The sequence below is a fragment of the Cervus canadensis genome, chromosome 8, assembly GCF_019320065.1.
Source record: "Cervus canadensis isolate Bull #8, Minnesota chromosome 8, ASM1932006v1, whole genome shotgun sequence".
NCBI lineage: Eukaryota > Metazoa > Chordata > Mammalia > Artiodactyla > Cervidae > Cervus > Cervus canadensis.
Genome location: NC_057393.1, coordinates 68,276,659 through 68,301,136, shown reverse-complemented (window position 1 = coordinate 68,301,136; position 24,478 = coordinate 68,276,659). Strand labels below are relative to the sequence as shown.

General features: G+C 41.6%; 1 protein-coding gene across 1 annotated transcript in view; it reads left to right on the top strand.

Annotated features, from left to right (window-relative positions):
* The window catches only part of LOC122446480 (kinesin family binding protein), a 59,353-nt gene that overhangs the window by 5,552 nt on the left and 29,323 nt on the right, over window positions 1–24,478 (top strand). Inside the window, exon 2 of the mRNA XM_043476758.1 lies at window positions 317–415. Within this exon, the coding sequence (XP_043332693.1) occupies window positions 317–415 (99 nt within the window). The remainder of the gene's footprint in view (window positions 1–316; window positions 416–24,478) is intronic.

Below are 24,478 nucleotides of genomic sequence, written 5' to 3'. Positions count from 1 at the left end.
AAAATGGAACCACAATGTTTTGTAACTTGATGTTGGAGGGGACCATCCATCACTGTTGCCATGTTCTGTTTGTTAGAAGCAAGTCACTAAATCTAGCCCAGACTTAAAGGGAAGAGATTGTACAAAGGCCTGAACACCAGAAGACAAGAATCATTGGGAAACCCAATTTAGTGACTGCCTCCTGTGACATAAGGACAATAATATTATGAATAATTAATTCATTGTTAATCAGAAACTAGTACTATTTAGGTAGGCATTGACTTTGAAACTATGCAAACTGATTTATATTGTCATTTTTTCTCTTTTTATTTTCCAGAATAACCTGGGTATCTTGTGGTCTGAAAGAGAAGAAATTGAAACTGCACAAGCTTATCTAGAATCATCAGAAGCTCTATATAATCAGTATATGAAAGAGGTATGTTGCATATCAGATAAATTTTAATCTTTGATTGAAACTAGTCAAGAATTGATGTTAAGAATTCCTCATTCATAATATTACAGTATGACTTTTCAGTGTGCTTTGGGATGTCTATACAACTGTCTATGTGGTCACCTAATAGCTAAAATTATTTAATATTTTTTATTAAAGACTTTAGCATCCTTAAAAATTATCCTTGGATAAAGTCTAATGGCAGCCTTAATCCAAGTATAACTGTATAAGAAATACTCTAATATCCTGAAATACTGATATTTGCAAAATTTCTATTTTGATTTCTACTGAGGATAGCAATGCTTAAAGGAAAGCAAACAGCTATCAGTACTTAAGCAAAATATCTGAAATTTTGGAGGCATTGGTTCTCAAGTTTCAGCATGTATCAGAATCACCTGGAGAGCTTGCTGAAGTGCTCACCGCGAGACTCTGAGTGAGCAGGTCTGGGTTGGGACCTTTTTAACCAGGCGCCAGGTGCTACTGCTGCTGCTGGTTTGGCTACTGCACTTTGAGAAGCACTGCTTCAGGGCGGTGATTTTCAATAACTTTACTTTCTTGAATTGTAAAACCCTTCTGAAATACAATATGTCAAAATTGATAAATCTACTCTGGTTAAACAGGTCAGAAGAACGCTGAGCCCAACGCAGTACAGATACCTTCTTCCCTCCCTGCTGCGGTAGCATAAGAGGCACTGTGGAACTAGTCCTAGGGTTCTAGAGAGCGACGGTTGGAAACTTGCTTTAGAGGCTCACCGTCCTACAGAAGTGACCTTTGTAACACCTCTGTGTTGCCAATCATTTCCTTAATAAATTTTGCGTGCCCCTTGGCATTCTGGAGGAGGCTGTACATGTTTTGTGGGGCAGGGAGGTCAATAGGAAATCTCTGTACGTTATACTCAGCTTACTGTGAACCTAACACTGCTCTAAAAAGTGAAGTCTATTACAAAAAATATTGGCAGTCTTTTGAAATTAAAATGGATTTAGTTAATTTTGTCCTGAGGCTATGTGTAGCAGTTTTGGAAATAACCAGGTATTTTGAGGTTTTTCAAGCTCAAGGTTAAGAATCAATGTTTTACCAGTTTCACTAATGATTCATATATTGCTAAATTCAATAGTAAATTCTTAGTCTTCATCTTATTTGAGCATTTGGCATAGTTATTCAGTCTGGCCTCTGGCTCAGTTGAGTAGCCTCTCTTTGACATACTTCTTTTATACCAAGTTGTATTTTTATTTCTTTATTTTTGGCTGCGCTGGGGCTGGGTCTTCGTTGCTGCCCGAGGGCTTTCTCTGGTTGCCATGCATAAGCTTCTCACTGCGGTGACCTCTCGTTGCAGAGGTGGGCTCCAGGGTGGGCTCCGTAGTTGTGGCCCACAGGCGCAGTTGCTGTGCAGCATCTTCCCAGACCAGGGGTTGAACCCGTGTCTTCCGCACTGACAGGCAGATTCTTAACCACTGGACCACCAGGGAAGTCTGACTACTCCTTTTATTTAGCTTCCACATGTTTGTTTTTCCTTCTTCTCAGTTCTTGTTGCTTCATCTTTATATCCCCAACCTGTAAACAGTGGGGTACCCAGAGTTCAGTGTGTGTGGGTGTCTCTTTCCATCTACATTCACTTCTTTGTTCTAACTACCATCTCTGTACTGATGACTCCCAAGTTATATCCCCAGTCTGTACCTCTCTAATTCCAAACTTGTCTGTCCAACTGCTGATTTGACACTTGCACTTTTTATGAGGTACGTAGGTATCTCTAAAACTACTGTCTAACATTGAGCTTCTGATACCTTCCCCTTCCTACCTTGCTTGCTATGAACACCAGTTTCTTTCATGAATTGTTGAGGCCTGAAACCTTGGAGACTTCTCTCCTACTCACAGTCTCAGCAGATTCTCTTGGCTTTACTTTTATTTTTTAATATTTATTTATTTATTTGGCTGTGCTGGGTCTTAGTTGCGGGGCTTGGGATCTTAGATCTTAGTTGTGGCGTGTGGAATCTTTTGTTGTGGCATGCGAATCTAGTTCTCCAACCAGGGACCTAATTCAAGCCTCCTGCGTTGGGAGTGTGGAGTCTTAGCCATTGGATCACTGAGGAAGTCCCTTTGGTTTTACTTTTAAATTAGGTCTAGAATCAGTCAGTTGAGTTGCTCAGTCGTGTCTAACTCTTTGTGACCACATCGACTGCAGCATGCCTGGCTTCTCTGTCCATCACCAACTCCTGGAGCTTGCTCAGACTCAGGTCCATCAAGTCAGTGATGCCATCAAACCATCTCATCCTCTCTCGTTTCCTTCTCCTGCCTTCAATTGTTCCCAGCATCAGGGTCTTTTCCAATGAGTCAGTTCTTCACATCAGGTGGCCATCAAAGTATTGGAGCTTCAGCTTCAGCATCAGTCCTTCCAATGAATATTCAGGAGTGATTTCCTTTAGGATGAACTGGTTGGATCTTCTTGCAGTCCACGGGACTCTCAAGAGTCTTCTCCAACACCACAGTTCAAAAGCCTCAATTCTTCGGCGCTCAACTTTCTTTATGGTCCAACTCTCACATCCATAAATGACCACTGGAAAAACCACAGCTTTGACTAGACGGACCTTTGTTGGCCAAGTAATGTCTATAATCAGACCGCTGCTATCACCATCTCTTGCTATAACCTTCTTGTTGGTCTTCCTGCTCTTATACCCCCTTCAGTCTCTTCTCAGCCCTGTTCAAAGGTAAATCAGATCACATCACTCCTTTCCTCAGATTTTCAGTGGTTTTCCCATCTTACTCAGTAGACTCTGAAGACCCATGAAAACCTACAAGTCCTTTATCTGATCTGGCTACAGTTACTTCTCTAATTTCATCTACTATTCTCCCTGTCTCATTCTGTTCTAGCTACACTGGCCTTGCTGTTCCTAAAACACACCAGATAAGCTCCCGACTCAGGACCCCTGCACTTCTGTTTCCTCTGCTAATACTGCTCTTCTAGATATCTGTCTGGGTCGCTCCCTCAGTTTCTTCAGATCTTGACTCCCATGTCTCCCATCCAGTGAGGACTCACTGGCTACTCACCTCACACTGCAAACCAACCCTCCCTAACACTTCCTACCCTGCCCCTGCTTTCCTGCTTTTTTTGCTTTGCACTTGTCACTAACATATTATTCATTTTAATATTTTATTTATCACCCATCTTCAGTACTAGAATGTATGCTCTAGGATGACAAGGATATTTTTGCTATTGTATTCACTGCAGCATCTAGAACAATATCTATTTCTTGATAACCAGTGAGTGAGATTTTACCTTGTTCATCCAGATCAACCAAAAAAGGAATGGTGTTACTACAGTATGAATGCTTGAATGAATTTAATAGAGAGTTTCAGTTTAAAAATGTATAAGCTAGTGTTTAGTTGGAGAAGTTTGATTGCTTATATGGTTTTCTACTTGTTTGGTATCAATCAGTAATTAATAATTTTAAATAAAATATTTCATAAATTATTGACCTAATTAATAGTGGCAGGTTAGAATGCCATTTTTTAAAATCTGTGCATTCAAAATATAGTTCTAGATAATGGAGAGATCTAAACAAAGTGAGGAATCATTGAATTTGAAGATAGGAAAGCAGATAATAAAGTAGTTAATGCAGAGTCACTGAAAATATGCTGTGTACATCCAGTGATTGCAGAATGGTTAAATAAATCATGATACTGTCTTAGCAAGGCAATATAATGTAACCATTAAAATGATAGAAGAATTTGGATCATCAGTATATGGAAAATGTGTTTAATGTGTACACTGTGATTACAACTATATTAACATTTTTTCTTGTAAGGCCCTGTAAAGATGAACTAGATGATATAACTAATAAAACTAATGTTTTTGTTTTAAACGATGCAGCTAATAAAGACTAATATTTATTGAGTGCTTAAGCAGACTACCTTTTATTCTCATAACAACACTATGAAAGAAATACTGTTATTCCCATTTATAAGTAAGGAATTTGTGATTCAGTGAGATTAGCATATACTGTGTGACACAATCAGAATTTAAGTGTGGTTTGTCTGATCCCAAACTCTTGTTCTTTGTCACGCTGCTTTCCAAGGTGATATATTAGTTATTGTATTAAAATAAAGGGATTCTTTTTCTCCATAAAATTGCTCCAGTATAGAATAATAAAAAAGAAAATGCATCCTGTAGTTCTGAAGAGTTATTTGTTAGCAGGTTTTGGGTGGTGGTGGTTGAAGAGACAATCTTATAAGCCAGAAGGATTTTATTTTATTTTATTATTACTGATTTTGGACATTACCATACATTTCAGTTTTTTTTTCTTTTGGCTGCACTGGATCTTTGCTGCAGTGTGTGGGCTCTTTGTTGCAGTGTATGGGGGCTTCTCTAGTTGTGGCTAGTATGGGCTCAGTGGTCCCACGTTAAGTGGGATCTTAGTTCCCCGACCAGGGATTGAACCTGCATCCCCTGTATTGAAAGGCAGATTCTTAACCACTGGACCACCAGGGAAGGTCCTGCAGGGGAATTTTTTTTTTTTTCTGCAGAGGAATTTTAAACATTCATTCATTGATTTATTTCCAGATTTGAGATACAATTGACATATAATTTGTGTAAGTTTAAGATGCACAGGGTGATGATTTGATTCACAGATGTATTGAAAATGATTACCATAACAGGATTGATTGACATCTCCATCACCTCATAAAGTTACCTTTCTTTTTATTTGTTTTTGTGGTGAGAATATTTAAGGTTTACCATCTTAGCAACTTTCGAGTATACAATACAGTATTATTAAGTATAGTCAACATGCTGTACATTAGATCCCCAGAACTTTCTTACAACTTGAAGTTTGTACCCTTTGCCAAACATTTCCCCATTTCTCCCATCACCTCAGCCCCTGGCAACCACCATTCTATTCTGTTTCTAGGAGTTCACTCTTTTTTTTTTTTTTTAAGATTCCACATATCAATGATGCTATACAGTATTTAGAAGATGACCATTTTATAAGCATGTCAGTCATCATAAAATTGCTACAAAAAGTCTCCCGATGTATTCTTACACCACTGGTATATGAGAGTTCTGATCTCCTTCACATATTTTCCTTACATAGATTTTAAAAAATTCTTTGCTAATATAGGCAAAATGTCTCATTTTAACTTGAATTTCCTTGATTAAAATGATAATTTAAAAATTATTTTCATTTTTGTATTTTCTCTTTTGAAAGTGCATATTTTTTACACTTATTTACTCAATTTTTGTGTTTTCTTGCTAATTTGTTTGCTCTTTTATGTTAAAGCTTTTTGAGTTATCAGTGACATATAATATTAATTGAAGGTGTACAACATAATGATTCAATATATGTATATATTATGAAATGATCATAGTAAGCCTGATTAGTATTCATCACCACACATTTTTAGAATTTTTTTCTTGTGATGAGAATTTGAAGATCTACTCTCTGAGCAACTTTCAGATGTATAACAGAATTAAATTTTGTTGGAGTTTAGAATATTTATATGTTGTGTTGGTTTCAGGTAAACAGCAGAGTAACTCAGTCACAGAGACACATGTGTCCACACGGCTTTAGGTTCTTCCCCATTTAGGCCATTGCGGAGTATTCAGTAGAGGTCCCTGTGCTGCACAGTAGATTTTCAGGTTGCTGGTTTGGGAAATGGCCACAGGGTGGCTGAATTTCTTCACACCCAGCTCTTCTTATTGCAGTGACTAGAGCCTTAGGGGAATTCCTTTTCCCGGATTGTAAATTAGAGTGAAATGTGCCAGAATAAACACCCAAAAGTTTGTCTCAAAACTCCCTGTTTTTTAAAATTTAATGTATATTTCTTAGTGATGTAAACTTGATTTACAACGTGGTATTTGTTCTAGGTTTACAGAGTCTTCTTCAGTTAAATACACATTTATGTATTCATCTTCAGTTTCGTTTCACATACAGATGATTAAAGACTGCTTGGTACACCCCTCTTGCCATATAGTAAACCTTTGTTGACTATCTGTTTCATATGGATTAGTGTGTATAGGTTAATCAAAACCTCATAATATATCCTATCCACCACCTTTTTTCTTGGTAACTGTTAAGTTTGTTTTTGAAGTTTGAATGTCTGTTTCACTTTTGCAAATTAGTGCATTGGTGTCAATTTTTTTTTTAACCTATTCTACCTACAAGTAATATCATATTATATCTTTCCTTCTCTGAATTACTTCACCTACTAAAATTATGTACAAGTCCATAGGTTACTGCAAATAGCATCATTTCGTATGTTTTTTCATGGCTGAGTTATATTTGATTCTGTGCACGTGTCAGTTCTTTATCCATTCATCTGTCTGTGGGCATATCAGTGGCCTCCATGACTTGGCTGTTGTACATAGTGCTGTAGTATGTGTTTGGGTGCGTTTTTCAGAGTCTGGTTTGCTGCGCACATACTCTTAAGAGTGTGATCACCAGATCATAGGGTGGCTGTGTTTTTACCTTTGAAAGGCACTATTATAGTGTACTCTCTAGTGGCTGTTAGCATCAGAGGGTCCCCTTTTCTTAACTCTGTTGTAGCTGTTATTGTCTGTAGACTTCTTGATTATGACCATTTTGATTGATGTGAGGGGATACCTTGTTGTACTTTGGATTTGCATGTCTCTAATAAATCATCATATTGCACCTATTTCTGGGTGCTCTTTTTTTAACACTGAGTTGGACTTCTCTGTTAAAATTGTCTTCTTCAAAGTGTGCCCTGTGTTTAATTCTTTTCGCTTGCCTGTGTGTGTGTATGTGTGCTAGTTAGTTGTCTCCGACTCTTTGCAGCCCCATAGACTGTAGCCCATGAGGCCCCTCCGTCCATGGCATTCTTCAGGCAAGAACACTGGAGTGGGTTGCCATTTCCTTCTCCAAGAGGAACTATAGAAAGAAAGAAAGTGAAGTTGCTCAGTCGTGTCGGACTCACTGCGACCCCATGAACTGTAGCCAACCAGGCTCCTCCATCCATGGAATTTTCCAGGCAAGAGTACTGAAGTGGGTTGCCATTTCCTTCTCCATTTTGCTTGCTTACTCCTGGAAATTTTGGAGGGCAGGTATGAGAGTTGGACTATAAAGAAAGGTGAGTGCCGAAGAATTGAGGCTTTTGAACTGTGGTGTTGAAGAAGACTCTTGAGACTCTCTTGGACTGCACAGAGATCAAACCAGTCAATCCTCAAGGAAATCAGTCCTGAATATTCATTGGAAGGACTGATGCTGAAGCTGAAACTCCGATACGTTGGCCATGTGATGCGAAGAACTGACTCAAGAAAAGATCCTGATGCTGGGAAGGATTGAAAGCAGGAGAAGGGGACGACAGAGGATGAGATGGCTTGATGGTCTCACCGACTCAATGGACTTGAGTTTGCGCAAGCTCCGGGAGTTGGTGATGAACAGGGAGGCCTGGCGTGCTGCAGTCCATGGGGTGGGAAAGAGTCGGATGCGGCTGAGCCACTGAAGCTGAACTGAGTTCTCCTAGGCAGGAGATTTCAGGTTGCTGTTGTGGGAAGTGTCCACAAGGCGGCGCGTTTCTTCATGCCCAGCTCCCGTTACCAAGGCTTGCCAAGAGAGCCTTAGTGCAAGTCCGGCTTTGGGGTTGTAAGTTAGAGTGCAGTGTGCCAGAAGAGGCACCCCAAAATTTATTTCTCATTATGTCTTTTATTTATTTATTTTTGGTGCAACTTGGAAATACATGTTGTGTGTATTGTAGCGTATAGAATCATTTCCTATTACACACGCACATTTATTTACACGTTTGGATTCTTTACAATATAGGTTAATACAGAGTGTTGAGTAGACCTCCTTTGGTAGATACTGCTCTTTGTTGATTGTCTGTTTTGTAGGAAATAGATTGTATTTGTTCATCCCAAGCTTCTGAATTATTCCTTCCATGCTTCTTTCTTCTTTGGTAAGAAGATGTGCATGGATGTGCATGTGTAAATTGCACCTGTAAGTGACATGTGATATTTGCCTTTCAGATTCTGACTTACTTCACTTAGTGGGATCCAGCAATTGGAATAAGTACATTCTTTTTCATGCCAGATCAGATTGCATTGTGAACATTTCACTTCTTCATCAACTGTCAATGGATATTTTGGTGCGGCCGTGTATTGGCTGTTGTAAAAGGCGCTGCAGTGCCTGTGTCTTTTCGAAGTCTGGGTTGTGGCACTTAGTCTTTGGAGTGAGGATGCAGGATCTCATGGCAGCCGCGGTTTCACTGTTAAGGGCGCTTTTGTACTGCTCTGTCTGGTGCTGTTCCCGTTGACATTTGCAGCAGCACATAGAAGGGTGCCCTTAACCCCACTGTAACAGTTATTGTCTGCAGAGTTGAACATGGCAAATTTGACTGCTGTGAGGGGATACCTCGTTGTACTTTTGATTTGCATGTCTCTAATAATTCACCATATTGTGCATGTTTGCGGGTGCTTTTTTTTAAAATACTATGAGTTGTACTTCTCTGTTGAAATTGTCTTGTTAAAAGTATGCCCTGTGTTTAATTCTTTTCACTTAATCACCACTGGAAATTTTGGAGGGCAGGTATTGCATACAGCCCACCAGTGCTTGTGAATATTAAAAGTTCCCATGGCAATAGCTTTCAGGTTGTTGTGGGAAATGGTCTCAAGGTGGAAATATTTCTTCATCGCACCTCTGGTTACACCAGCTAGCCAGCAGAGGCTTAGAGTAAGTCCTACTTTGGGGTTGTAAGTTAGAGTGCAGTGTGCAGGAAGAGGCGCCCCAAAGGTTGTGTCTCATTGCCTCTGTTTTGTATTAATTCTTGTTCCTTTTGAATTTTTTATTTCATATTGGGATATAGCTGAGTAACAGTTATGACAGTTTCAGGTGAACAGCGAAGGGACTCAGCCATACATGAACGTGTGTCCGTTCTCCCCAAACTTCCCTGCCGTCCAGCCGGCCACGTAACATTGAACAGAGTTCCTTGTGCTATACAATAGGACCTTATTGGTTATCAGTTTTAAATACAGCAGTGTGAACATGTCCATCCCAAACTCCCTGACTGTCCCTTACCCCCTCCCCCCAGCAGCGTTAAGTTAGTTTTATAAGTCTGTGAGTTCCTTTGTTTATAAGGGAGTTCATTTGTATCATTTCTTTATAGACTCCAGGTATATAAGAGATGTTGTTTATACTTCTCCTTCTCTGCCTGACTGACTCACTCAGTGTGACTGATTCTAGGTCCATCCGTGTTGCTGCAAATGGCATCATTTCATTCTTTTTCATGGCTGAGAAACATTCTACTGTATGTATGTACCACATCTTCTTTATCCAATCCAGTGTCAATAGAGATTGAGTTTTTTGTTTTTTTTTTCGAGTGACATGAAATACATGTTGTGTGTGTTGTAGGTGTCCAGGATTGTTTCCTGTCACACATATACCTATATAATGTGCGTTTGGATTCTTTTCCCATATAGCTTGAATACAGGCTGTTGGATAGACCTCTCTTGGTAGATATTGCTCCTTGTTAATTATCTGCTTTGTGGGTAATTGTTTTTGTTCATCCCATCGTCCTAATTTATCTCTTCCAGGCTACCTAGCCCTGTGGTAACCATAAATTTGGTTTTCAGGTATCTGAGTCTGTTTATGTTTTCCAGTTAGTTCGTGAGTGTGCCTGGTGAAGTGAAGTGAAGTTGCGCAGTCGTGTCCGACTCTTTGTGACCCATGGACTGTAGTCAGCCAGACTTCTCCGTCCATGGGATTTTCCAGGCAAGAATACTGGTCTGGGTTGCCATTTCCTTCTCTAGGGGATCTTCCTGACTCAGGCTTCAAACCCTGGTCTCCTGCATTGCAGGCAGACTCTTTACCGTCTGAGCCACCAGGGAACCCCTGCACCTATAAGGGCTGTCATATGATTTTTGCCTTTCTGATTCGGGCTTGCTTCACTTAGTAGGATTATCTCTGGTTTCAGCTATGTTCTGGCGATGGGCACACTGGTGATGGGCACAGCTACATTCGTTTTCATGCCTGAGTCAGATTACGTTGTGAACATTTTCCACTTCTTTATCCATTAATCTGTCGGTGGGCATTTTTTGGTGGCTTCCATGTCGTGGCCGTTGTGAAAGGTGCTGCAGTGCATTTGGGCGCCTGTGTCTGTTGGATGTCTGGTTTGCTGTGCGCTTACTCTGAAGAGTGGGACTGCCAGATCGTATGGTGGCTGTGGTTTTACCTTTTTAGAGAAAGCCAAAATTAAGAGGACTGAAGAGTTGGTATTAGGTCCTTCTTCTTGCCAAAGGAGGGCACAACATTAATAAATGCTGGTTGTACTGCATACGCCTCTTGACTGACCCATTGATTTCTTCTTTTCTTGTTTGACCACCTTCAGAGTCTGACCTCTTACTTTCCCAGCATCGGTCAGGGAACCATGAACTTTACCTCCAGGTGTGCGGCCGGCTACTTCCTGAGTGCTCAGAGCCTCCACCCAACAGTGACTCAGAGTAGCCTCATCCTCAAGGGTGGTGCCTGCCAGGAGGCAGGACTTGATCTTCCGGAGCGATGCCCTCCAGTGAGGCTACACAAGCCTCGATTTGGGTGACCATCCCCGGCCAGTCACCTTGAGAGTGTGTAGCTCCTGCATGTTGGCGCGACTAGATGGTGGGCAGCACTGCCACTACCTCGAAGATAGAGGCGAGAAAGCAGACGGAGCGAGGGCATGCGCGTCGTCTGCACCTGCCGTGTGCCACGTCACTGCTTGGTTTTACCTTTTAAAGACACTTTTACACTGGTCTATCTAGTGGCTGTTACCTTTGCCATTTCACCGACACCATAGGAGGGTCCCCTTTCCTTAACCCCACTGTGGCATTTATTCTCTGTAGACCTCTGGTTCATGACTGGTGCAAGGGAATAATACCTTCTTGTAGTTCTGATTTGCATGTCTAATAATTCACCATGTTGCAAATGTTTCCAGATGCTGTTTTGTTTAAACACTGAGTTGTAATTCCCTGTTGAAGTTGTCTTCTTGAAAGTGTGCCCTGTGTTTAATTCTTTTGCTTCTAGGAGTGAGTTACTCCCTAGAAATTTTGGAAGGTGGGTATGATTTAAGACCTGTTAGTGCCTGTGAATATTAAGCTCCAGTTGCTGTTGTTTTTGGTCGCTGTTGTGGTAAGTGGCCACAGAACAGGAGCATTTCTTCATGCCCAGTCCTGGTTACCCAGTTTTGCCAACACCACCTTAGTGCAAGTCCTGCTTTGGGATTGTAAATTAGAGTGGAATGTGTTAGAGGAAGCACTCAAAAACTTGTGTCTTGTTACCTCTTTTTGTGTTAATTTTTAATTTATTTGGTATAACATTGCAATAATGTTGTATGTGTTGTCGATATACAGAAACTTTTACTATTACACATGTGCATATAGCTCTGCATGTTCAGATTCTTTTCCCGTGTAGGTTGGTACAGAGTGTTGGGTATACCTCCCTTGGTAGATATTACTTTTTTTTTTTTTTTGATTATGTGCTTTGTAAGTAATAGTTTGTATTTGTTTGGCCTTTCCTCCTAATTTATCCCTTGTCCACTTCTTTCCCCTGTGGTAACCATAAATTTGGTTTTTCAAGTTTCTGAGTCTGATTTTGCTTTCCAGTTAGATCATGGGTGTGCATGTGTAAATTGCACCTGTAAGTGAATGTCAATATGAGTTTTGCTGTTCTGATTCTTGCTTACTTTACTTGACAGGATTATCTCTGGGTTCAGCTCTGTTCTGGGAATTGGCATGGCTGCATTCTTTTTCATGCCTGAGTCAGATTGCATTGTGAATGTGTTTCACTTCTTCTTTATCCATTCATCTGTCAATGGAACATCCTGGCGCTTCCTGTCTTGACCGCTGTGAAGGGGCTGTATTGTGCAGTCGGGGCCTGTGTCTTAGAAGTCTAGTTTGTGGTGCACGTTCTCTTAAGAGTGGTAGTGCCGGATCACAGGCAGCTATGGTTTTACCTGTTAAAGGCACTTTTACACTGTTCTCCATAGTGGATGTTACCATTGACATTTCACCAACACCATAGAGGTTCTCTGTAACCACCTTGTAGGTTTTACTGTCTGGAGACTTCTTGTTCATGGTTATTTGATCTGGTTCCAAGGGAAGCCTCCTTGTTCTGATTTGCATGTTTAATAGTTCACCAGCTCTGATTACCCCGGGAGGCAGACACAGCCTTAGAGCAAGTCCTGCTTTGGGGTTGCAAATTGAAGAGGAGCCTGGCGGGCTACAGTCCGTAGGGCTGCAAAGAGGGGGACGCGACTGAAGCGACTGAGCAGGCAGGCAGGTGCCAGAATTACCCAACAGCTTGTGTCGTTACCTCTTTTTTGTATTAAATAAAATTTTTTTTATTGCTGTAAGATTGAAATACATCAATCTTATGATGTATGGGTGTTTTGTAGGTGTACTGAATTTTTCGTGTTACACAGATGGGATGATTATATTATTTTACATGTTTGAATCAGTTTGTATTGTGAACATATTGCAGTTCTTTTTTATCCATTCATTTGTTGATGGAAATTTTTTTGGCCTCCTTGTCTTGGTTATTGTAAAAGGTTCTACACAGTATGTTTGGGTGCCCGAGTCTTTTCAAAGTCTGATATGATGTGCACAGACTCTTTTTTTTTTTTTCATTTATTTTTATTAGTTGGAGGCTAATTGCTTTGCAATATTGTAGTGGTTTTTGCCATACATTGACATGAGTCAGCCATGGAGTTACATGTGTTCCCCATCCTGATCCCCCCTCCCACATCCCTCCCCATCCCATCCCTCTGGGTCATCCCAGTGCACCAGCCCCGAGCACTTGTCTCATGCATCCAACCTGGACTGACGATCTGTTTCACACTTGATAATATACATGTTTCAATGCTGTTCTCTCAGATCATCCCACCCTCACCTTCTCCCACAGAGTCCAAAACTCTGTCCTGTACATCTGTGTCTCTTTTTCTGTTTTGCATATAGGGTTATCATTACCATCTTTCTAAATTCCATATATATGTGTTAGTATACTGTATTGGTGTTTATCTTTCTGGCTTACTTCACTCTGTATAATGGGCTCCAGTTTCATCCATCTCATTAGAACTGATTCAAATGTATTCTTTTTAATGGCTGAGTAATATTCCATTGTGTATATGTACCATGGCTTCCTTATCCATTCATCTGCTGATGGGCATCTAGGTTGCTTCCATGTCCTGACTATTATAAATAGTGCTGCGATGAACATTGGGGTGCACGTGTCTCTTTCAGATCTGGTTTCCTCGGTGTGTATGCCCAGGAGTGGGATTGCTGGGTCATATGGCAGTTCTGTTTCCAGTTTTTTAAGGAATCTCTACACTGTTCTCCATAGTGGCTGTACTAGTTTGCATTCCCACCAAGAGTGTAAGAGGGTTCCCTTTTCTCCACACCCTCTCCAGCATTTATTGCTTGTAGACTTTTGGATAGCAGCCATCCTGACTGGCGTGTAATGGTACCTCGTTGAGGTTTTGATTTGCATTTCTCTGATAATGAGTGATGCTGAGCATCTTTTCATGTGTTTGTTAGCCATCTGTATGTCTTCTTTGGAGAAATGTCTGTTTAGTTCTTTGGCCCATTTTTGGATTGGGTCATTTAGTTTCCTGGAATTGAGCTGCAGGAGTTGCTTGTATATTTTTGAGATTAATTCTTTGTCTGTTTCTTCGTTTGCTATTTAATATTTTCTCCCATTCTGAAGGCTGTCTTTTCACCTTGGTTATAGTTTCCTTTGTTGTGCGAAAACTTTTAAGTTTCATTAGGTCCCATTTGTTTATTTTTGCTTTTATTTCCAATATTCTGGGAGGTGGGTCATAGAGGATCTTTCTGTGATTTATGTCGGAGAGTGTTTTTGTGCACAGACTCTTAAGAGTGGGACTAGCAGATCATTTGACCACTGTGGTTTCACTGCTCAAGGCAATTTTATACTGTTCTTTCTAGTGGCTGTTACAATTGAGAATTCAACCTCACCACAGGAGGGTTGCTTTTTCTTAACTCCATTGTAGCTGTTACTGCCTTAGACTTCTTGATCATGGCCATTTTGATCAGTGCAAGGGGAGGTCTCCTGGCTGTTCTGGGTTGCATGTCTCTAAATCACCATATTTCTTTTGTTTGTGGGTGCTTTATTCTCTTTTAAACATTGTGACTTGTACGTCCCTATGGAATTGTCTTCTTGAAAGTGTGCCCCGTGTTCAGTGTTTCTCTTGCTTACTCCTGGAAATTTTGTAGGGCAGGTGCAACATACAGCCCACCAGTGCTTGTGAATGTTCTGTTTAGGTAGGCAGTAGTTCTGAGTTTGCTGTTTTGGGAAATTCGCCACAAGGCAGCAACATTCTTCGTTCCCAGGCCTGGTTACTCTAGCAGACAGAAAGAGCCTTAGAGCAAGTCCTGCTTTTGGCTTGCACACACAGTGCAGTGTGCCAGAAGAAACACCCAACAGCTTGTGTCATTACCTTTTTTTTGGTATTACATTAATTTTTATTTTTTTATTCGTGTTGGATTGAAATACATGTGTGTGTTGTAGGTGTATCGAATTTTTCGTGTGACACAGATACAAACATGTACACACGTTCAGATTCTTTTTTCCAATTTGGTTATTACTGAGTGTTGATTAGACCTCCCTTGGTAGAATCTCTCCTTATTGATTATCTGTTTTGTAGACAAAGATTGTTTTTGTTCATCCCTAGCTGCTAACTTATCCCTTCCCCACTTCTCTCCGCTGTGGTAACCAGGTGTTTGATTTTCAAGTCTGTGAGTCCATTTCTGTTTTCCCAGTTTGTTCATGGCTGTGCGTGTGTAAATTGCAGCTCTAAGTGATATTATATGATACTTGCCTTTCTGGGTCTCGCTTACTTCACTCAGTAGGATTATCTCTAGTTTTAGGTAGGTTCTGGATGTTGATATGATTATATTCTTTTTCATGCCTGAATCAGAATGCATTGTGAACATGTTACAGTTCTTCTTTATGCACTCATTTGTCCATGAGAAATTTGTCCTCCGTGTTGTCTTTGTTACTGTAAAAGGTGTTCGAGTGCAAGTTTGGTTGCCTGTGTCTTTTCAAAGTCTGTTTTTTTTGTGCAAATACTCTTTAAGAGTGGAACTAACAGATCATTTGGCAGCTGTGGTTTTACTGCTCAAGACACTCTTATACTCTTCTCTCAGGTGGCTGTTACATTGACAGTTCAGTCACACCATGGGAGAGGCCCCTTTTCTTAACCCCATGGTGGCTGTTAGTCTGTAAACTTGTTGGTCATGGCCGCTTGACCCTTACGAGGGGATGCCTCGTGGCTGTGCTGAGCTGGATGTCTCTGAATCACCGTGGTTCTCATGTTTGTGAGCGCTTTATTCTTTTTAAACCCTGTGAGTTGCACTTCCCTGTTGAAATTGTCTTCTTGAAAGTGTGCCCCATATTTAATTGTTTTCACTCACAACTGCTTGACCTTTTGGACGGCAGGTACCATACGGCCCCCCAGTGCTAGTGAGTGTTCTGATCCTCCAGGCAAGTTTTCAGGCTGCTTCTGCTAGGTCGGCCACACGGCGGCAGCGTTTCTTCATTCCCAGCTCTGGTTACCAGGGCAAGCGGACAGAGCCTCATAGCAAGTCCTGCTTTGGGTGGCAAATTACAAGGCAGTGTGCCAGAAGCACCCAGTACCTTATGTCATTATCCCTTTTGTGTTTTAATTAATTTTTATTTTTTTATTGAAGTAAGATAGAAAAACATGTTGTGTGTTTTGTAGGTGTACAGAATTTTTTGTTTACACACATACATATATCTGTATGTTCAGATCCTTTTCCCAGTTAGGTTATTACAGAGTGTTAATTAGACCTGTCTTGGTAGATATTCCTCCTTATTGACTGTTTTGTAGAAATAGATTGTATTGTTCATTCCAAACTCCCAATTTATTCCTTCCCTGCCTTTTTCCCTTGTTATAACCATAAGTTGATAGTCAAGTCTTTCACTCGTTTTCCCAGTTAGTTTGTGGATATGCACATGTAAATCACAGCTGTAAGTGATACCATACGATTTTTGTCTTTCTGATTCTTGCTTACTTCCCTCATTAGGATTGTATCTAGTGTCAGGTAGGTTCTGCAAATTGGCATGATTACTCTTTTTCATGCCTGAATCAGATTGCATTGTGAACATGTTGCAGTTCTTTATGCATTCATTTGTCGACGGAAATTTTATTTGGGTTCCATGTGTTGTTTATTGTAATAGGTGCTGCTGTGCATGTTTGTCTTTTTGAATTCTAGTTTGCTGTGCCCATATGACTAAGTGTGGGACTACGGGATCATTTGGCAGCTGTGGTTTTACTTATTGTGGCTGTTACCATTGACATTCGGCCACACCGTAGGAAGGTCCCCTCTTCTTAGTTCCATTGTAGCAGCTGCTGTCTGTAGACTCTTGATCATGGCCATTTTGACCGTTGTGAGGGGATCAGTTCAGTTCAGTTCAGTCGCTTAGTCATGTTTGACTCTCTGTGACCCCATGGACTGCAGCACGCCAGGCCTCCCTGTCCATCATCAGCTCCTGGAGTTTACTCAGACTCATGTCCATTGAGTCAGTGATGCCATCCAACCATCTCATCCTCTGTCGTCCCCTTCTCCTCCTGCCTTCAATCTTTCCCAGCATCAGGGTCTTTTCAGATGAGTCAGTTCTTCCCATCAGGTGGCCAAAGTATAGGAATTTCAGCTTCAGCATCAGTCCTTCTAATGAACACCCAGGACTGATCTCCTTGAGGATGGACTGGTTGGATCTCCTTGCTGTCCAAGGGACTCTAAAGAGTCTTCCCCAACACCACAGTTCAAAAGCACCTCATTGCAGTTCGGAGTTGCATGTCTCTGAATCACCGTATTTCACGTGTTTGTGGGTGCTTTATTCTTTTTTAAACACTATGAGTTGCACTTCCCTGTTGCAATTGTCTTTGTGATAGTGTGCCCATATTTCACTGTTTTCACTTAATTACTCCTGGAAATTTTGGAGGTCAGGTGCCATGTACAGCATACCTGTGTTTGTTCCCCTGCTGCTGCTGCTGCTAAGTCGCTTCAGTCATGTCCGACTCTGTGTGATCCCATAGACGTCAGCCCACCAGGCTCCCCTGTCCCTGGGATCCTCCAGGCAAGAACACTGGAGTGGGTTGCCATTTCCTTCTCCAATGTGTGAAAGTGAAAAGTGAAAGTGAAGCCGCTCAGGCAATAGTTTTCAGGTTGCTGTTGTGGGAAGTGGCCACAGGGCGGCAGCATTTCTTCATTCCCAACTCTGGTTACCCACGAAGGCAGAGGGAGCCTTGGAGCCTTGGAGCCTTCCAGCCTTCATTGGCTCTGTGGATTACAGTGCAGCGTGCCAGAAGCAGCACTCGACAGCTTGTGTTTCATCTTTTGTTGTTTTGAATTGTTTTTTATTGAGTAAGATTGAAATACATGTTGTGTGTGTTGTAGGTGTACAAAATTTTTCGTGTTACACATAAGCATATATCTTTGTATGTTCAGATTCTTTTCCAGTTAGGTTGTTACAGAGTTTTGATTAGGCCTCCCTCGGTAGATATCGCTTCTTATTATCTGTTTTGTAGATAGTAGGTTGGGTTTGTCCATCCCAAGCTCTTAGTTTATCCCTTCCCCACTCTTTCCTTTTGACAACTGTAAATTTGATATTCAAGTCTCTTATTCCATTTTTTTTCCCAGTTAGTTCATGGGTGTGCATGTATATTGCACGTGTAAGTAATATCATATAATTTTTGCCTTTCTGTTTCTTTTTACTTCCCTTAGGATTATCTCTAATTTCAGGTAAGTTCCGGAAATTGGCATGATGATGTCTTTTTCATGCGTTAATCAGATTGCATTATGAACATGTTGCAGTTCTTGTTCATCTGTTAGAGTGTCGATGGAAAACTTTTTTGGCTTCCATGTCTTGGTTATTGTAAAAGGTGCTCTAGTGCACTTTTGTGTGCCTTTGTGTTGCGGATTCTGGTTTGCTGCGCACATACCCTTAGGAGTGGGAGTACCGGGTCCTTTGGCGGCTGTGGTGTGGCTGTCAGTGACACTTTCATGCTGTTCTCTCAGGGGCTGTTACCACTGACGTTTCAGCAGAACCATAAGAGGGTCCCCTTTTCTAAGCCCCTTGTAGCAGTTACTGTCTGTAGACTGTTGGCCATGGCCATTTTGACCAGTGGGAGTAGTTCCGTCTTTGTAGTTCTCAGTTGCATGTCTCTAAATAACCATATTCACATGTTTGTGGTGCTTTATTCCCTTTTAGACTGAGTTGTACCTTCTTTTAAAATTGTGTTCTTCACAGCGTGTCCTGTGTTTCGTTGTTTTCACTCACTCACTCTGGGAAGTCGTGGAGGGCAGGTACTGTATACAGCCCACCCGTGCTTATGAATATTCTGTTCTCCTGCCAAGTCGCTTCAGTCGTGTCCAACTCTTTGCGACCCTATGGACTGTAGCCGGCCAGGCTTCTCTGTCCATGGAATTCTCCAGGCGAGGATACTGGAGTGGGTTGCCATTCCCTTCTCCAGGGGATCTTTCTGACCCAGGGGTTGAACCTGTGTCTTTTACGTCTCCTGCATTGGCAGGCAGCTTCTTTACCACTAGCACCATCTGGGCAGGCTCCTCCTTCCATGGGATTCTCCAGGCAAGAATACTGGAGTGGGTTGTCATTTCCTTCGCCAGGGGATCTTCCCAACTCAGGGATCAAACCCAGGTCTCCTGCATGGGCAGGCAGGTTCTTTACCTCTGAGCCACCAGGGAAGCCCCTTCTCTTCCCCTAGGCAGTATTTTTCAGGTTGCTGTTGTGGAAAGTGGCCACAGGGTGACACCATTTGCTCACTCTCAGCTGTGGTTGCCCTGGCAAGCTGTCAGAGCCTTAGGGCATGTCCTGCTCTGGGGCTGGAAATTACAGTGTAGTGTGCCAGAGGAAGCAACCAGCGGCTTGTATTATTACTACTTTTGTGTATTAAGGTAACTAGTATTTTTTATTGGAGTATGATTGTGTGTGTTTAGGTGTACAGAGTTGCATGTATTTAGGTGTACAAAATTTTAATGTTACATATATACATATATATCTATGTATGTTCAGATTCTTTTCCCAATTAGGTTATTACAGAGTGTTAAATCTCCATTCGTAAATACTGCTCCTGATTGATTATCTGTTTTGTGGAAATAGATTGTATTTATTTTACTGAAGCTTCTAATTTATTCCCTTCCCCACTACTTTGTCCTGTGGTAACTGAAAGTTTGATTTACATGTCTCTGACTCTTTCCCAGTTGGTTCAACGCTATGCATGTGTAAATCGCACCAGTAAGTGATCGCTTAAGATTTTTGCCTTTCTGATTCTTCATTACATCACTTAGTAGCATAATCTCTAGTTTCAGGTAGGTTCTGGAAATTGGCGTGATTACTTTCTTTTTGATGCCTGAATCAGATTGCATTGTGAACATGTTGCAGTTCTCCTTTATCCATTCTTTTCTCGATGAATAATTTTTTTCATTTCCATGTCTTGGTTATTATAAAGGATGGTGTAGTGCATGTTGGAGAAGGCAGTGGCACCCCACTCCAGTACTCTTGCCTGGAGAATCCCATGGATGGAGGAGCCTGGTGGGCTTCGGTCCCTGGGGTCGCAGAGTCGGACACGGCTGAGGACTTAGCAGCAGCAGCAGCAGTGCGGGTTGGCTGCCCGTGACTTTTGATCTCTGTTTGCGTGAAATATTTTTTTCCAGCCCTTCACTTTCAGTCTGTATGTGTCCCTTGTTTTGAGGTGGGTCTCTTGTAGACAGCATATATAGGGGTCTTGTTTTTGTATCCATTCAGCCAGTCTTTGTCTTTTGGTTGGTGCCCGTGTCTTTTGAATTCTGAGTTGCTGTGACCATGCGCTTAAGCGTGGGAGTCCCGGATCCCGTGGCTGTTACTCAAGGCGCTTTCATACTGAGCCCTCCTGCCGGTACCATTGACATTCCTCCACCCCAGGGGAGGGTCGTCATCCACACCAGGGGAGGGTCGTCCCCCTTTCGAAACCCCGTTGTAGCAGTTACTGCCTGTCGCCTTCTTGATCTTGGCCATTTGACTGGTGCGAGTGGACCTCCTTGCGGTTCTGAGTTGCTTCTCTCTGAATCACCGTATTTCACACGTTTTTGGTGCTTTATTCTCTTTTCAGCGTTGTGAGTTGCACTTCCCTGTTGAAGTTGTCTTCCTGAAAGTGTGTGCTCTGTTCAATTGTTTTCACTTGACTTACTGCTGGATATTTTGGAGGGTAGTTACCATCGAGTTGCACCAGTGCGCGTGATCTCTTCTGTTCCCCCCCGGGAAGAGCCTTAGGTGGTGGTTGTGAGAAGTGGCCACACGGGGGCAGCATTTCCTCGTTCCCAGCTGTAGTTACCGAAAAAGGACGGAGCCTTAGAGCAAGTCCTGCTTTGGGGTTTCAGATCACAGTGCAGTGTGCCAGAAGCAGCACCCAGCAACCTGCTGGGTTGTATTAAATTCATTTCATTTTTTTTGGAGTAAGATTGAAATACATGTATATGTGTAGGTGTATAGAATTTTTTGTGTTATAGATATACATATATCTGCATGTGTTTAGATTCTTTTTTCTATTAGTTTGAGTGTTGATTCGACCTCCTTTTGTGGATATCGCTCCTTATTGATTATGTGTTTTGTAGGTAATAGGTTGTATCTGTTTATCCCAGACTCCTAATTTATCCCTTCCCCCCCTTCATTCTCCTGTGGTAACCATAACTTTGATTTTCAAGTCTCTGACTCTGTTTATGTTTTACACACTGTTCATGGGTGTGCATGTTAAAGGGCACCTATAAATGATATCATATGATTTTTGCCTTTCTTATTCTTACTTATTACTTCACTTAATAGGATTATCTCTAGTTCAGGTATGTCTGGAAACTGACATGATTGCATTCTTACTCATCTGTGAATCAGATTTTAAAGATGTTGCAGTTCTTTGTCCATTAGTCAATAGAAAATTTTCTGGTCCGTGTCTTGGTTATTGTAAAAGGTGCTACAGTGCACATTGGGTTCTTTTCTTTCCGAAGTCTGGTTTGCTGTGCCCTCACTGGTAAGAGTGGGACTACCGGATCATTTGCCAGCTGTGGTTTTACTGTTGAAAGCACCTTTGACTGTTCTCTCTAGTGGCTGTTACCACTGACATTCTGCTGCACCATGGGAGGGTCCCCTTTTCTTAAGCCCATTGCAGCAGTTATTGCCTGTTGAATTCTTGGATCTGGCCATTTTGACCGCTGCGTGGGGATGCCTTGTGGCAGTTCTGAGTATCGAGTCCCTAAATCACCATATTTTGCATGTTTGAGGGCGCTGTATTCTGTTTTTAACACTGTGAGTTGTGCTTCCCTTTTGGTATTGTCTTCTTGATAGTCTACTCCATGTTTGTTTTCACTCACTTACTCCTGGGGATTTTGGAGGTCAGGTAGGTACCTTATACAGTCCAACAGTGGCTGTTCTCCGAGGCAGTAGTTTTCAAGTTGCTGTTGTGGGAAATGGCCACACGGGGGCAGCATTCCTCAGTCCCAGCTCTGCTTACCCAGCAAGCCAACGGAGCCTGAGTGCTTTGGTGTTGTGAATCACAGTGCAATATGCCAGAAAAAGCACACAACAGCTTACTTTGTTCCCTTTTTTTGGTTTTAAATTATTGTTGGATCGATTAAGATTGAAATACATGTTGTGTGTGTTGTAGGTGTACAGAATTTTTCACGTTACGCATATACATATATCTGCTGCTGCTGCTGCTGCTAAGTCACACCAGCCATGTCTGAGTCAGTGTGACCCCATAGACGGCAGCCCACCAGGCTCCCCCGTCCCTGGGATTCTCCAGGCAAGAACACTGGAGTGGGTTGCCGTTTCCTTCTCCAATGCATGAAAGTGAAAAGTGACAGTGAGTTCACTCAATTGTGTCCGACTCCTAGAGACCCCATGGACTTCAGCCTACCAGGCTCCTCTGTCCATGGGATTTTCCAGGCAAGAGGTGGAGTGGGGTGCCATTGCCTTCTCCATACATATATCCATGTATGTTCAGATTCTTTCCCAATTAGATTGCTACAGAGTTTTTGATTAGGCCTCCCTTGGTAGATATCGTTTCTTATCTCTTTCATAGGCAGTAGATTGTATTTGTTCATACCAAGCTCCTAATTTATACCTTCCCCGTTTCTTTCCCCTGTGATAACCATAAATTTGATATTCAAGTCTGTTACTCTGTTTGTTTTCTCAGATAGTTCATGGTTGTGCATATGTAAATTGCACCTGTAAGTGATGTCATATAATTTTTGCCTTTCTGATTATTGCTTAGTTCACTTAGTAGTACTGAATCTAGTTTCAGATAGGTGCTGGAAATTGGCATGATTACATTCTTTCACATGTGTGAATCAGATCGCATTCTGAACATGTTGCTGTTCTTCTATATCCATTCGTTTGTTGATGGAAAAGTTTTTTCAATTCCGTGTCTTGGTTATTGTAAAAGGTGCTATGGTGCACTTTTGCTTGCCAAAGTTTGTCAAATTCTGGTTTGCTCTGCCATACTCTTAAGGATGGGACTACTGGATTATTTGGCAGATGTGGTTTTTACTAGTTAAGGAACTTTTTTTTACTGTTCTCTATAGTGGCTGTTACTATTGACATTTCAGCCACACCATGGGAGGGTTCTTTTTTCTAAACCCTGTTGTAGGAGTTATTGTTTGTAGACTTCTTGATCATGGCCATTTTGACCAGTGATACCTCATCGTTCTCAGTTGCCAGTCTATAAATAACCATATCTCACATGTTTCCTGATACTTTATTCTTTTTTAAAAACCATGAGTTGTACTTCCCTGTTGAAGTTGTCTTCTTCAAACTGTGCCCTCTGCTTCATTATTTTCACTTACTTTCTCCTGGAAATTTTGGAGGACAGGTACCATATACGGCCCACCAGTGTTTCTGAATTCTGTTTTCCTAGGCAATTTTTTCAGGTTGCTGTTGTGGGAAGTGGCCACAAGGAGGCAGCATTTGCTAATTCCCAGCTCTGGTGGCAGGGCGCGGTGACGGAGCCTTAGAGCAGGTGCTGCTTTGGGGCTGGAAGTTACAGAGCAGTGCGCCAGAAGCAGCAGCCAGCAGCTTGTATTGTTACCTCTTTTGTGTATTAAAGTAACTTATCTTTTATCAGAGTACGCTTGGAATACAAGTTGTGTGTGTTTAGGTGTATGAACTTCTTTGGGTTAGACCTATACATATATCTTCATATGTTCAGATTCTTTTCCCAGTTAGGTTATTAAAGAGTGTTGATTAGACCTCCTTTGGTAGATATCCCTTCTTATTGACTCATATCTATTTTGTAGATATTTCACATGTTTGTGGGTGCTTTATTCTTTTTTGAACACTGTGAGTTGTATTTCCCTTTTGAAATTGTCTTCTTGACAGTGTGCCCCATGTTTAACTCACTTACCCCTGGAAATTTTGGAGGGCAGATACCATTTACAGGCCCCCGAGCTTGTGCATAGGATGTTTCCCTTGGCAGTGTTTCAGTTTACTGTTGTGGGAAGAGGCCACATTGTTGTGGGAAGGCGGCAGCATTTCTTCACGCCCAGCTCTGGTTACCCCCAAACGCGGACGGAGCCTTAGAGCAGTCCTGCTTTGGTGTTGCAAATTACAGTGCAGTGTGCTAGAGGAAGCACCAGGCAGCTTGTGTTGTTATTTCCATTTGTATTTAAAATCATTTTTATTTTTTACTGGAGTAAGATTGAAATACACATTGTGTGTGTTGTACGTGTAGAGATTTTCATGTCAGACATATCCATATGTTTACATATGTTCAGATTCTTTTCCCAATTAGGTTGTTACAGAGTTTTGATTAGACCTCCCTTGGTAGGTATCATTTCATCTGTTCTGCAGGTAATAGATTGTATTTGTTCATTCCAGATCCTAATTTATGCCTTCCCTGCTTTTTTCCCTTGTGGTAACCATATGTTTGATTACCAGGCCTCTGACTCCATTTATGTTTTTCCAGATAGTTCATGGGTGTGCATATGTAAACTGTACCTGTAAGTGATATGTGGTTTTTGCCTTCCTATTTATTTTTCCTTTATTTAGT